The sequence below is a fragment of the Podarcis tiliguerta genome (genome assembly GCF_965153285.1).
Source record: "Podarcis tiliguerta genome assembly, chromosome: 3".
Lineage (NCBI taxonomy): Eukaryota > Metazoa > Chordata > Lepidosauria > Squamata > Lacertidae > Podarcis > Podarcis tiliguerta.
In genome coordinates, this window is record NC_139536.1 from 78824779 (window position 1) to 78840484 (window position 15706).

Sequence of the window (15706 nt, forward strand, 5' to 3'; positions counted from 1 at the left end):
GAAAAAGCAAGGGGTGAGATGGCTAAATCAAGTATAATGAGATAAGAATCCAATGTCTCTATTCAGACCAGTTCTCTCCATGGTTTTAAGTTTGGTAATAAGTTGCAGTTGAGCAGCTTCTCTTTCCAGTCTATTTCTGAAATTCTTTTGTAATATGACAGCTACTTTGACATCTTGTATAGAATGTCCTGGAAGACTGATGTGTTCTCCTACTGGTTTGGTCTTGTGATTCCTGATGTCAGATTTATGTCCATTTATCCTTTGGTGTAGGGTTTGGCCTGTTTGTCCAGTCCCACCACCCTTCTGAGTAATACCTCTCCCCACCCTCTCACTATATATAAGGGTCTGGTGACTTCTGTTTCAGTGTAACTGAAGAAGTGTGCATGCACACAAAAGCTCATACCAATAACAAACTTAGTTGGTCTCTAAGGATCTTGTCTTAGATCAGGCAGTGATCATGTAACCTGGCAATGTTAAGAGTACACTGTGGTAATAAGTTCTACATTGGGAAAGTGTTTACATGTGAGTTGGTACATATGGTTTGAAGCCTTCATTGCTGAACTCCTGCACTTCTAGGTGCAATGCATGGTGTTAGTTGTGGCCTCTGGAGCCCTAAATGGCTTAGACTCTGTAGATTTGGAAGGACATATCTGTTGATAAGACTTTAATTTGGTTGACCTTGGGATTAAGTAAACTTTGATTCCGAAGTCATTGTTCTGTGTCCAGGCATACAAAAGCCTAGATTGTCTTAAATAGTGCTTACACTGCAGTAGTGTAATCTTCCAATTTCCTCCAACAAGCAGGGGGAACTGTATGCTTCTAGTGCTTAATACTTCTCTTCTCCTGTTCTTTGGTTGTCTATAGATAGCAACAACTTGTATTTCTGAACTCTTCTAGGGTGTTTATAATATGTAATTCAATCATCAAGTGGATTAATTTTTATTTCATGGAGACCTAGAATAGGTGGAGTAGCATCATTAGTAGCAGCATCATTAGCAACACCAACTAAGTCAGATTTTTGCAGTTAGCCACTTGCCTCATTATTTTATCTGGAACATTAGTTTGGGCAAGCATAGCTCACCAAGGTGCCTCACACTATTACAAAAACAAAAACAAATCCTATCTGAAAACAATAAAAACTGGCAGCAACATTCACAGTTATTAAAAGGCCAGTTAAAAACAGGTTATCAAAAGGAGGTTCAGAAAATATGAACTTGTTAGTGAGTCTAGCCCATGCATTGGCAATGAGAGCAGTGCATGCTGTGCTCTGTTCTTGCATATAGCTGAACTCTTGACCACAAGTGTGGTTCGGATATGTATCTGAACTGTTAAGTCAGGCTCAAAGTGAGGCAAGGCTGAGAGAACAACTGGTGCAGTGCAACGTGTTGTACTACTTTTTGCATTCTTGAAGTTCAAACCATGTCCCACCACTACCACCATCTTCTGGCTTCAGTGGCAGGACCTAGGGACAGGACAGAATGATAAGTGTCCAGCATGAAGACCTGATGATAGACTGCTGCTCCTTGAATGAGTCCTTATGAGCTCTCTGACTTTAGATCTTGTTTGCAAGCATCACAGTCCTGATGCTCTTTGAAAAAGGTGCTTCATACAAATCATTAAAGATGTATATTGTGTATGTCACCTTTTCACCATCTCTTACAAATCTTTCCTGCCGGGGATGGCCACAAGGGGTCTGCAGAAACTAGGCTGCCCGGGGAGTAGAGGTCTTGATCATTGTAAGGCCTTTGCTGTTACTTACAGTATAAAATGTTGGAATACTGCCAGTATAATTTTAGAGAGAATAAATGGGCTGCCAGGTAGTTGCTGGTGTCATAATATGTTAAATAATTGTCATAATAGCTAATCTACTGTGTAGGCTTCCTGGTCTACTTTACATATTGAAAAGAAGAAACCCCGTCTCCATCAAATTTAGTCCTAAAGCGCACTACTTAATGTTCTTGCTTTTGTCAAATGACTGCTCCAACCAAATAATGCTGCTACTTTTGAAAATGTGAAGTAAAAACCACAAGTGCTTTTATGCAAAAGAACTTTGCAAGTTAGGCTGGTATTGTCATCTACATACTGCAGACAGAAGAGATTTTCTGTGACAAAGGTTGGCTAATGAGGGTCAGTTTGTATAAGGAGCAGAACCAAGTGTTTAAGCTTTTCCTGGATTGTACTTTTTCAATAGGGCTGAGGTTGCATGTTAGCATACTTACCTTATGGAAAGAAACTCTCTGTATGTCAGATAATTAGTATTTCAGCAAGAAAGCTGTGCTGAATCCCTTTCTGCATGAGGGAGTTTTTTCCATGGCATTAGCAGGTAGTAGAGAATCTCTTCTGTCCCTCCCAACTTGCAGTCTGAAGTTGGGACAGTCATAAAGAAGTTTTGCCACTTGATTCTGCGTAATGTATAAACTGCTTTTGATAACTCGGTGATATTTAAACTGAAACCTATGTGGCTCATGGTGCATTAGTTTAACCAGCACACCAATTCTCACTCTAAAAAAGGTAGACTCTTCTTCTACTGGCAGAAGAGTATTTTACATAGACCTTATGGACTTGTAGAAAATGGGGCACAGTTATTACTTTGAAAACTATAAGTGAAATATTAGCAAGACATGACTCTGTTCAGAGACCTGACAGCCAATCAGTAGCTAGCTGCAGGTGATTTAACTGTTTTGGACCTTGAGGCATTTTGCATTTCTTCAAGCATAACTCATCAGTATAGCCCCTGGTTTTTGCTTCAAGTGTTTTACAGTGCTTATTAAAGGGTGCACAAATTTTCAGGTGAAAATAACATTTCACTCTAGGTCTGATAGTTTACCTACTTAGATCTACATAGGCGATGTGCTACTAACTAGCCTAAACAAAAATAGAATGGAAACAAATGGCAACACTAAAAATAGAAGCACTGTTTGTCAAAAATATATTAGAGTAAATGTGTGACACTGTTTCCATAAATTTACCTGTTTAAGTTTACAGTGTTTAAATGAATATTTAAGCAGCATAAATATCTAAAGCAAATTAGGCAGGAAAACCAGAATATTATTCCTTCAAAAGGCAGGTATAATTTTCCTTTACAAGAATAATCACTGAATGTCCACTTAAATTGTGTTTTATCTTAAATTCCCTGAGGTGTTCAATACAAGTGTTTAAAGTAGCATTCTGGTGTTTGTGAATAGCAAACGGCATTTATGTTCCTGCAATTAGGGGTCTGACCTTTGTGGCCCCTCTTCTCACATCCTTCCGTACATGTATGCCTGCCACACTTTCACTATTGCTGTTCTTTCATAGCTACTCCTATAGCAGCTGAAGTTCTGCTGTTTTCTTCTGGCTTTAAAGACGTTCACATAGAATTAGATGGTGAGAATGGACCAGACATTTGTTGACATAAGCCCTGTGTGAGAATTGTCTTCGGATAGCTGGTGAGCTAGTTGTTCTTAAAATTCAGAACTTAATACAGTGGACAGCTCCTGTGGCTGACTTAATAAGACAGCGTGCCTCTAATGACTGCAGGAGCTGTTTTTAAGCTATGAGTGCAACAATTAGAGTCCTTACTTTCCTAAATCTTCCCTACTAATTATGCAGCAGACCCTTGGTAATGATGGTAACGAGATCACATTTAGAGCAGATTGCACAATATTTCATCACTGTTAGCCAAGAAACTGCAGTGAAACAGAATGTCCTTTTTTAAAGACCTAAAATTGCCATTTGAGACTGTGTAATTAAGAGAACTCTGGTTATGAACTTAATTCGTTCCAGAGGTCCGTTCTTAACCTGAAACTGTTCTTAACCTGAGGTACCACTTTAGCTAATGGGGCCTCCCGCTGCTGCTGTGCCGCCAGCGCACAATTTCTGTTCTCATCCTGGGGCAAAGTTTGTAACCCGAGGTACTACTTCCGGATTAACAGAGTCTGTAACCCGAAGTGTTTGTAACCCGAGGTGTTTGTAACCTGAGGTACCACTGTATTGGTATGGAGGAAAAGATGTGAGGCACCTTCCTTTAGCTCCAGATGTTAGCAAGTGTCACTAGAATAAAATTATGGTAATGAAGGTGCATATTTAGTTGTTTGTTTTAATTCCTATTTCACAATAACATGTTACTCACCTAGTTCTTGCGATTAGGATATCAGTATACTTCTATATCATTTAAATCTGCTGTGTGGCAACTTCCTTTTCTTTTACAAGTAGCCTAGTGAACAATCACACCCCTGTTGGCTCATCTACTTAAATTTAAAATTTAGTATATTTATATAAGGGTTGCCAAATAACATTTGCTTTGGGCATCACACACAAATGAAATGATAAAATACAATTAAAATAAATAATAAAACAGAAATATCAGAAAATAAACTGCCAGCTTAAAAATTAGAGAGATGACTAAACCAAGGTGATTAAAAAATAACTAGCACAAATAGTGGTTCAAAACGGTAAGATCATTTATCCCCCCCCCCTTTGGCATGGGAGAAGGAAAAGGTCCCAGAATGACCATAAAGAAGGTACTAGCCAATCCAATCTGAATTAGAGGGATGTCTGTAATGCTTCCATTACGGTATATTGCTACATCTTTGCACCCTTACATTTGAAGGGTCACAGTTGTGAACTTGTTTGTATTCCTTGAGCAATATTATTGTTTTGTTTTCATTGGGTTGTTGTAAGTTGCTTTGAGTATTTCTGTTTTGGACTAGTGCCAAATTAAAGAAATTCTAATTTGTGTCTTAATTTGTGTATGTCTGCCTCTGGGAGGCTGAAAACAAGTTAAGCTTTTTTGGGAGTAGGTGTGCCTGAGAAGAAACTTCCGTCACTAAGCCAGAGGGATGCAAAGTAGGTTAGACTAGAAACAACAACAGCGACAAGGACTGTGACCCCTAATCTCTGAGCACTGGTAGAAATGGAGAAGTACACTCAAGCTTACCACCACAAAGCAAAATACAGAAAAAGCATAAGAAAGAAACAGACTAGTGAGTGGCACTTTGTCGAGGTCAGCTGAGGTGACACAAAGCTATGCTTCAGCATTTGATGTGCTGGCTGCTGCTAGAGGCTTGAAAATTCCCATGCTGCTTCTCGTTTGCTCTGCTAGGGAAGAAGTATAAATGAAGAGTACAGTGACAATTTACATTCATGTGCCTTGTTCAAATATGGAGCTGAATTCCTTTCACCAACATCCTTTCAGCCTGCCCCCTCTCCATTGTCTTGCTTACATATCTATGCCTACTTCTGTAGCTGAAAAAAAAGATGTCATGTTAGTCCCAGAAATTGAGACTTAAATAAATAATTGCTGCAGCATTTCTCAAACTGGGCATGCAAGATTTTGAATGCAAGATTGCTCAAAAGTAGCTCAGCAACCTTCTCTGGAAGTTTAATTAATGACTGAATCCTGTTTTGGGATCTGTCAATGAAAAGCTAGACAAGCAATGTGTTGTGAGGACAGAACCATGGTGTATCTCTATCTGAGCTGCAGTTCCTGTGCATCTGCCAGTGCCTCTTGGCTATTACGTTGTTAGTTTCCTGAGTCAAAACATGAATCTCTTTGGTCAAGGTAGGGATAGGGACTCTTGCAACATTAGCAGAACAAATTTCACTGCCCTTAATAACTTGGAGAGACTGTCATGGGGGCAATCCTTTCCCTTGGCATTTCTGTGTGGCATTTCTAGATCAGTATGTTGGAGGAGTTGGTCTGGCTCGCCTTAGGTTATGTTTTGTAAAGAAAAGTGACTAATAAATGATGATGATAATACAATCGTTGTGTTTTCTGGGGTATATTCTGCAGGTATAGCTGCAGCAAATAGCAATTGGACCGTGATGGATAGACTGGCTTTGTGCCCATTGGTTTATTTGGCTAATAAGAGTGAAACTATTTATGCATTGGATGCTAAATTTGGCAAATGATACAGTGCCCAGTGCATGGGTAAAGCTGCCTGAAATGTATCAAATGGAAGGATTTTGACTTCATTTTAATTTTAGTCTAGCTTCAAAATCATGTCACTTTTTCCCTCTTCTTTCCCAAACTTGCGGAGCTAGAAATATAAATGCTTAATTCTGGGATGAATTCCCATCTTATTCACCTTCATAGTAATGTAGTGCAAGGAGGGAAGTTAGTTGAAAGTGAAGGGGGGGGGGATAACTGTAAATTATTGTGCTTTATGTCCACTGACTTCATACCACAGGTAAGACAGCTGAGACTCCTCTTTCAAAAGCAGGTCAATTGAGGCAATGGCAAAGGAAGGGATATTGGATCTTGTCCTTCTCACAAATTAGGAATGAGGAGAGGCTTGCTGGACAAGTGAGTGGAAGTGACTGGTGGAAGGGATACTAGCGGGAATGGTTAAGGAACACATCTCTGGCAAACACAGATTTCAGAACCCTGAAATGGCAAATAAAAGGAAAGATCCACAGCAAATAGAAGGAAAAGGAGGGAGCCATTTGAAGTGCCTAGAAGGCAATTTGCGTCTTTTAAGCTTCAGTTATTATACTTCAACATGATTTAAATTGTGGACAGGGTTATTCCTCTTTCAAGCACAGATCATGCTTGTAAAGAACCACTCCCATTTATAGTCTCTGGCTAGTAGTAGTAGGCAGTCCAGAGGAAAGTTGGTTTCCTATCTTAATTGTTTCTGTAGTGATTGATCTTGGGTAATAAATATATTTTTGTTTTGACAAGCTTTCCTAGCTGGATTAAAAGGGCTTTGCCTTACATTTCATTTTGTATTTGTTTTTAAACCCATCTACTGTTTTAGAAAATATTTTTAGCTGTTTTATGGTATGTTTGCATATCCCCTTGTGACAATCATGTGTGAAAGGCAAACAATTATTTAGGAGGTTGCTCTAAATAAAGTCCAAGTATAGTAGTGAAATTGAGTGACTGTTACATCACTAAACTGCAATGGCACGGTCTTTAACAATAAAAAAACTGAAAGTTTCTGTATTTACAGTTATCATTCTCCCTTTCCCAAAATAGATCTTATCCAAGCCACAAATGAGACAAATGTCAATATTCCTCAAATGGCTGATACACTCTTTGAGAGAGCAACAAACAGTAGTTGGGTGGTTGTGTTCAAAGCCTTAGTTGCAACGCATCATCTAATGGTTCATGGCAATGAGGTAAGTGCACAAAATTTTCTTAAAGCTATCCTTCACTCAAGCTTTTGGGAGAGGACTTCCAAGGAGGCCAAATCAAATAGTTGCATGAGCTCCCACTCAAAGGGGCTTCCCTGTCCTTCTAAAGGAGTCCTGCATAGTGCCAGAGAAGCAGAGTTTCTGGTAACATCCTAGCTCCCACTTGGATCTTGGACTCTTGACTCAGTTGTTGGGATTAAAAGCTTTATTCCAAAATTCACTACAGTAAGAATATTATAGGAATAAATGCTGAGACAGATACTTATAAAGAAAATGGCAATACTCATGCCTGTACCAATTTTGCCCAGAAAGACCCATTTTAGTTCTAGGTTCAGGGGTTTCCATAACACCAGCCAAAATATTTGCACTGTTCTGGCCATGTGAAAAATGTGATGCCTTGCTGGGTTAGGGTTAAATTGCACACTTGACCATATGCATATTGGAATCTTATTTATATGAGTAGTGACATTTTAGAATATGTTCTTACATCTGCATTGTTAAGCACACACAAAAACCCTGGATGGTCTGATTAAGTCTTTTTAGTGTGGAAGAAAGCAGTGCAGACTTTAGTTTTGTGCACTGGGCCATCTGTATCCACTCCAGGCAGAATTATTCAAATTGGCAAGAGATGTGTAAGGCATGGCATTTATTATAATATGATTGTCATGGGTTTTCACCTAGAAGGAAACATGCTTGTGGGTTTGTCATGAAATAGTGAGAGGATAATGTCGAAGGACATATACAACTAATATTATACTTTCCTCCCTTCCTCCTAGAGGTTTATTCAGTATTTGGCATCTAGAAACACACTATTCAATCTCAGCAATTTTTTGGACAAAAGTGGATCACATGGTAAGAACCCTTTGCTGATAATGTTTGCCTGGTATATGTGCAATCATTTAGGCAGAAATGCGTCCCTTCCCCCCCTGTGAAATATATTGGCAGAGGACAAGTGCCTTGTTTTCTTTATAGGAACTGTTTTTAATATAGCAGAAAGGAAAGAAAATGAAGAGAACATGTTACGATGGAAGGACTTATTTAAGCTCGTGTAATTTCAGTGCTCTGTTCTTTCCCCAAAGGTGTCGCAAGAAACCTTGTATGGGGATTGCGTACTTGAAAGCCTGGAACCATACACTTAAGCACTAAGCTCCTAATATTATCTGCTGCTTTATAATAACTTCTTTCTGATTCCTTGCATCATCTTAAGCCAAAAAATCCATTCCTAAGAGCACACAGTTGTACTGTATGTAGGCAAAAATTAAAATCTCAGAACAGCAGAAGGAGTAGCCACTGGTGGTTGCTATCTGTCCTCCGTGCAGGATGAAGTTCTCATCCAGAATAGGAAGGTTACATTATCAAAGCAACATCTCTCCACCCCCTTCATCCCCCCCCCCTCTTGGCTTCTCTACCACAAGAAGAACCGAGACTTACAGCTTTTCACACCCAAAGCTCAAATTTGGCAAGTTATTGTCTTGATGGCTTTACAGTGGAATTCTGGGTAAACATGAAACTTAAACTATTGCTTTTCTCTTAATCCTTTTATTTAAGCTTGTGGTAGTATATGAATTTTAATACTTTTGGGGGATAGGGTACAAATGCAGCCAAGTTGTGCAATTTGATTTGCCTGCATCCTTTTCTTTGTCTGTCCATATCTTTTTGTTGTGTCTCCCCATGTCTGTTGCAGTTTGTGAGGACAGGGACGTGTCTATGCCGCATCTGTAAGGCAGCATGTACACTGATGGTGCTACAGTATATAAAGAATAAATAGCAGCCAAATCTGCTTTCCACTAATGACTTCTGCTTGCACATAATGGAAGCTTTCAGATGTGCTATATGATAATGGCAGCGATCACATGAGAGTGGTAGAGGTTTTGTTTTACCATTTTTGGGGAGCCTAGGGTGCTTGATACAAAAGGACAGTCATGATTTTTACTGGAATGATTCTTCAGTAAATCCTTAAGTCCTAAGAATAACAATTCTGGGAGCTGTCGAACAAGACTAATTAGACACTGGGCATGCCCATCTTTTATATGTGAAATATAGATGGAGAATATTAATGAAATTCAAGGCTAAAACATTCTTGAAATGTCTAGATGTTATGGAGGTACCAGCTTTCCATGTAGCAGGGGGGGATTCAGATTGAAGTATAAAGTTTAAAGAGGTATTTTGGCCCCAATATATGTTCAGCCTTGCTTGGAGCTTAGTCTCCAAATGCCTCAGCATGTTTAGTTTGCCCCTTTTCTAGATCAGTTTGTAGAACACATTAAAGCAGAAAGATCTTTCTTTATACTATCAAACTGCAAAGTAGATCTGGATAGAACATTTTTTACTTCGGATTTTTCCAGCACAGCCTCTTAAATTCTGTTATTTGATTTGGTTGCATTTGGGATCCAATAGGCTCAATGTATTTGCATCTTAACTGTTTTCTAGACCAGGGTGCCTGTGAATATTTGTTATGAAGAGCTTATTTTAAAGCGCATTGCAATCTGTTTATCAAAACTACCTGTAGCTTCAAAATGATAGCAGAACAGGGTAACATGGTATTGGAAGATGGCAAGATGAGTGGAGCAGTAAAATTAATGAATAAGCAAGGTATGCTGTTGGCCACCATGGCTTATCAATATATCAGATTATATTTATCCAAAGGTCAGTTTGAACACCATTTTTCAGTTGTTTCCAGTCACCCAAAAGAAGAAAACACATATATCAGTGTAGATTACAGTAAGCCCACAACTTGCATGGGGGTTACGTTCCAGGGATCATGCCTAAAGCAAAAATCGTTGATAGTCAAAGCTCATTGAGATCAATGGCAGGTGGGATTGCCAAAATCATTGTTCCCAGAACTCTGCCCCCTTCTTAATTTTTTAATATATTTTTTGCCACACAAGTAAAGCTGAATGCGCAGAAGTTAAATGTGTGTAAATTGCAGGCTTACTGTACTTTGCTTGTCATGTAACTCTTGGCACCTACATATATAGCTAGGCAGGTACATATAGGGATTCTCTTACGTAGGCTTAAGTGAGATGAATTATTTTGCAGAATGTCACTGAAATCCATCAGGGTGTCATCATTTAATAAAATAAATCATTGAGTTAAAGATATAGCATTTGCAACCTCTCTCAATCCATTAGTAAAAGATTAAAAGGATTTTAAAAAAAAATCAAAAAATTATGACATTTTTTCTTCCTTGCTAGGATATGACATGTCCACGTTTATCAGGCGCTACAGTAGATACTTGAATGAAAAAGCATTTTCCTACCGGCAAATGGCATTTGATTTTGCAAGAGTGAAGAAAGGGTAAGCTTATCTAATATAAATACTGGTGGTTCCTACAAGTATTGTTGGTTGCAATATATGTTGCTTTAACTGCTACTATTGCCGAAAGTGATTTAATAATGAAATTATAGCACTAGAATGTATATAGTGAGTGTTCTGGTATGCAAGTAGGTTTTTTTTAGTTTTTGCAAACCTGCTGTAGGATCTGGGGCGGAGAGGGAGAGACTATTTCTACTTCTGATCAGCAGGTGAAATCTAGTGCTTCTGTGGTTGCTTTATATATTGCAGGGATATCCACTGGCTTAAGAAAAGAGGAACCGATTTTCTCTAGTTCCTCCTTCCCACTTCAGCCCCCAGAAAATATTTCCTGGAGGGTTGGAGGAATCTCCAGAATTAGTCAAGGGGAAAGGAGGAATGTAAGAAGATCACTTCCCATTATCTTAACATAAGTGGATGCCTCTGCTGGATCACAATCTGTTTCGTATCTATTTATAAACCATACACATATTACTGGTAAAAGTATTTGAAAATGGGAAAGCTGCTGCATAAATGAATACTGTTGTGGGTTTATTTGATTTCCAAATGCAATTGAACATGAGAAGAAATTTTGTGGTTGTCCTAGTATAGTTGGGGGCTTCCTTTATATGGAACATTCTGTATTTTAACCTTGTAGAATAAACTGGGCTAAAAAGGAAGGTTTGTATCTAGTGCTCTATACATGTAGCTCTGCTAGCACAATGGAGCATTTGTTTCCTTTGCTGCTCTCGAAATCTGCTCTAGGGTGTCGTCCAAAGCTAATTTTGAAGGCATGCATGAGGCTGTAGGGAATAGGAGAGGAAGAGGAAGCTCTGTTACATGCATAGAAGTCTGTTGCACCAATGGAGGCACATCACTGAATATGGCCCAAATTGTCTACACTGGGAAATGTTTCCCTGCTTCTATGCCTTTAGTGACCTTGTCTCATCTCTAGTCTCATTATGTGTCCTGCTGGTATATTAATACTGTAGAGAGGAGGTAGCAATGTGAGTTTGCTCCTTTCAGCAGCAGCCATACATGTTACATGTGGCCCTTAGTCCAAGTTTGTATTGGTTGTTGCAAAGCTACCAGGCAGTGTGTTTTTATTATTATCCTGTATTATCCTTATTATCCTGTAATGATCCCCTTGCTCTAGCCTGAGTCCCGAAAGCTAATTCAAGGAGTTAATCAGAATGTGATGCCTGTTGAAAGTAGAAAAGGGACCAATACTATATGGCTTAAAATATTCCAGAATTCATTATGGGGCAACCTTACAGGGCTCACATAATTTGTGTGAACCCTACAGGCACTTTGCTTTTCCCTTCCCCATTATATCTGGAAGTGCAGAATCCTTTTATGGCACATAAAGAATGTATCTTCAAATAAATGTTTAAAGCAATAGAGAGAAAATATAAGCAATTTTTTTTAAAAAAAACAACAACACCATGGGTGTCTTTAATCTGAAACACAGAACATCTGTACATGGTTGGATGTTCCGCTGTACTGCATCTTTTACCATTATCTGTGGATTAATAGAATATTTAAAAATAGTGCATTATTCTCCACAGAGTGAAATTACAGTGTAAAACACAGTGCATGCTTGATTTAATCAGTGATGTAAAGGTTTGACCTTAATGAATCTTCAGTACTTCAGGTAAGTAGTTGAGACATTGGAGTGTGCTTTGTGGAAAAGCAAGTACTATCAGAGAAATGTTGGAGCTACTATTTGTCTATAGAAGCAGGGTTTGATGACCAAAATCAGGATCATTTTTCCTACCCTGCCATCTTTTTTCAGCACTACATGTTTCTCTCATTCTATAATAAGGTGCCTCCTAATTAAACCTTTTCCTAGAATGAAATACTATCCACTTTAATTTGAATCTCAGTCTTCAGTCTAAAGCAGGGAAACCCCAAGCTTGGATCTCCAGCTGTTTTTTTGACTACATTCCCTTCATCCCTGACCACTGGTCCTGCTAGCTAGGGATGATGGGAGTTGTAGTCCAAAAACAGCTGGAGACCCAAGTTTTGGAAACCCTGCTGTAAAGCTTTAATTTTGTTATTAGTTACCAAATAACGCCTATGAGATTTTTTGGGGTTGTAGCTTGATTTTTTTTTCTTCCAGGGCGGAGGGTGTAATGAGGACAATGGTTCCAGAAAAATTACTGAAGAGTATGCCAATATTACAAGGACAAATAGATGCACTTCTTGAATTTGATGTATGTATTTACAGTTTTCTAAATTCTTTTATGATAAAAGGAAAACACTTCCCACTTTAGGTCACTGTAGAAACATAATATAACTTCAAACCTTATGAACTTGTACTAACTTCTTATTTCTTTTGGCAAGCTTCTCCAAAGTGCAGAAAGAATGTGGCAGAAAATTGTGAATTGAACCATACTGAATAACATTTTTGCATTTAACTGAAGGTCCATAACAAAACTTGGTCTTCCGATCGCTAGCAGCACATACACGTACATACACACAAAGTGTGCATTGTTCACAGTTGTGCAATATCATGCTGAGGATTGTTTGTCGGTGCATTTTCCCTTTTGCATCATTGTATTTTCCAACAGTTGAGAGAGATAGAATTTGGATATATCTGAGAGGCAGAAATGAAGTTTTTCTCCAGCTCCTGTTGTTCCCTTGAAATGAGATGAACCTTGGTACTTTAAATTTGCTTCAGATTTGTCTGGATTTTCACACATAATTTGTATATTCTGTTTATATGCATGAAACAGACTTCAGTCCTGCGTGTGCCTGAGCAATGTACATATTCAATAGTATTTAACTTTGTTCTAAGATATGACATAGCTCCAACATTTCAAATCACAATTAACAACCATGGGTTCTAATTTTTATGTAGGTTCATCCAAATGAGCTGACAAATGGTGTTATAAATGCTGCATTTATGCTTCTGTTCAAAGATCTCATCAAGCTCTTCGCTTGTTACAATGATGGAGTTATTAACTTATTAGGTAAGTAACTTGATGTAGCATGTTTTTAACGTTACATTGCTCCAAGAGAATAATAGTTCTGCAGCTTAATCTTGTTAAGAGAGGAAGAAGCCATCTTATTTTCCAAGCGCATGATTCTCTCACATTCAGCTGTGTTCTTTTCTATATTGTTCCATGCCACCCCAAATTCCAAAAGCGTTGCAAGATTCCAGGGGTTCCGCCACATACCCAGCATTGTTTCCTTTGGGAAGATCAAGGCACAGCAGAGGCTAGTGTCTTTAAGAAATATGGTTTATCAACACATATTTTCACTTGGAAACCCCAAGTGTTTCTCTCATTGCCCCTCTCATAGCTTCAGCAAACTTGGATCCAAAGCAGCAGTTAGTCATGGCTGCTGGTCTCATAGTGCAGCCTTCTGCAGCCAGCGCCGCATGGAGTTCAGGAACAGTGAGAGACTGGGCATGGAAAGTTTGCAGCAGGACAGGGAAAGCCAAGGAATTGAGCAGGGCTGCTGAGCATATGCAGAAGTGCTTTTCTGCTTGTGCAATAATCTGCTGATGAAGACTTGGTATGAATAATGTAAAAGTTTTGTGGATTAAAAATGAATATGTCACTTATTCCAGAGAAATTCTTTGAAATGAAGAAGGGACAGTGCAAAGATGCTCTTGAGATTTACAAGCGGTTTCTGACTAGAATGACGAGAGTATCAGAATTCCTCAAAGTTGCAGAGGTAAGTGAATCTTCCACTGCGGCATGTTGGTTGTTATGGTTGCTATCTAGGCATGTGATTTCCCCCACAATTATCTACTTGATAGCAAACTAAACTACACAATGTAGTTTAGTGTTAGCTGTTCAGGATGTCACCAAAATGCAAATAAAATAACATTAGTCTCTGCTTTGGCCTTCTACAGTATATTCATGTTATACCAGTTAAGATGATAGTAGTAGACCAGCAGCCTGCTGGTGGGAATAGCTGCTGCATCATTATCTTTCTGACAGAACAGCAATTTTTATATCCCAAGTTAGGGAAAACCCATCTTTAAATAGATATGAGTTCTTCAATTTTCGGCATTCATTTTTATGCGTGGAGCGGGTCAGAAAGACACAGCCTGGGACCAGCTCTGTGCACAAACGTTTTGCTGCCTCCATCTGTGTTTGAGAGAAGTTCTCCATCCAGAGTTGCAGTTTTGTAGGGCAATGAATGTATTGCATATTTCTACAAATATGCATTAATTTTAAAGCACCTGGATGTGGATATTACAAATGGAGCTTCAAAGTGAGTTAAAATCACAGTTCAGATGCAGTAGTCAAATTGAGCTATTTAGTATTTCTGGGCTTGTTAAGCATAAACAAAAGAACATTTCTGAATTATTATTTTTTCATTATCCACAGCAAATTGGAATTGATAAAGGAGACATTCCTGATCTTACACAAGTAAGTTCCTAAATTATATTTAGCTTGGTGGTTGGTTTAACAATAGCAAAAATGACTTCTGTTCATTTAGCATGCAACCTAATGGCGTTACTCATATTTTAAACATCAGCATATGCCTCCTGAAAACAGCAACTATTTTGACAGATGTCAATCCGCTTTTTGTTCCCAGAAGAGGACTTCATTTTTAAGGCCACATTTAATTAAGAGATAAGCAATGAAAAGACTGCATATTTCTTCTCCCTTCCAGAGGTGCAGATTGATCCCAGAAGCTGAGAGTGTGAGTAATGCATCTGGGAGAGGAAATTCTTAAGTACTGAATCCATGCTTTGACCTAGTCCATGACATCACTTTCACTGGGTTACCTTTTGTCTCTAGACAAGAGACAAGTTTAGGGCTGCCATAATACGACTAAGGATAAGGTGATAAATTACCAGAAGCCAGAGAGCTAGTGTACTGGTCAAGAATTCGAGTTAAATCTCTGTTCCCTGGATGACCACAGGAAAGCCTATCTCTCAGCTCCCATCTGTAATGTGGAGTAACATTGGCTTTCCTTACAGAATTGCTGTAAACATTTATGTAAGAATACATGTGGACCACATTTTAAAGGCCTAGGAAGTATGCTGCTAAGTCGTTACACAGAAATGTAATCAAGGGATCGAACACTTAAAAACATTATTGTGGCATCCCTATCCTTGAGATTAATCATTAAGACTCTTGCATATAAATGAGATTGCTTTACCTTCAACTGCACAGCAGCATGACCTCTGTTAGTTGACCTCCCAGATAATTAAACAGTCGGTCTGTTAGAACAGGGTGCTGTGATTACAAAGACCCGGCATGGATTTCTCAAAAATAAGTCATGCCAGATGAATCTCGTTTCTTTTTTTGATCGTTACAAGCTTGGTGTA

General features: G+C 38.7%; 1 protein-coding gene across 2 annotated transcripts in view; it reads left to right on the top strand.

Annotated features, from left to right (window-relative positions):
* SNAP91 (synaptosome associated protein 91) overlaps positions 1 to 15706 on the top strand; it is a 63745-nt gene that overhangs the window by 11215 nt on the left and 36824 nt on the right. For both annotated transcript variants that reach the window (XR_014508884.1, XM_083431162.1), the window contains exons 3-9: positions 6962 to 7104; positions 7896 to 7971; positions 10314 to 10416; positions 12533 to 12626; positions 13274 to 13385; positions 13988 to 14094; positions 14757 to 14798. Coding sequence is in view for 1 of the 2 variants with exons in the window: in XM_083431162.1 (XP_083287288.1) it covers positions 6962 to 7104; positions 7896 to 7971; positions 10314 to 10416; positions 12533 to 12626; positions 13274 to 13385; positions 13988 to 14094; positions 14757 to 14798 (677 nt within the window). In the remaining variant the exon portion in view is untranslated. The remainder of the gene's footprint in view (positions 1 to 6961; positions 7105 to 7895; positions 7972 to 10313; positions 10417 to 12532; positions 12627 to 13273; positions 13386 to 13987; positions 14095 to 14756; positions 14799 to 15706) is intronic.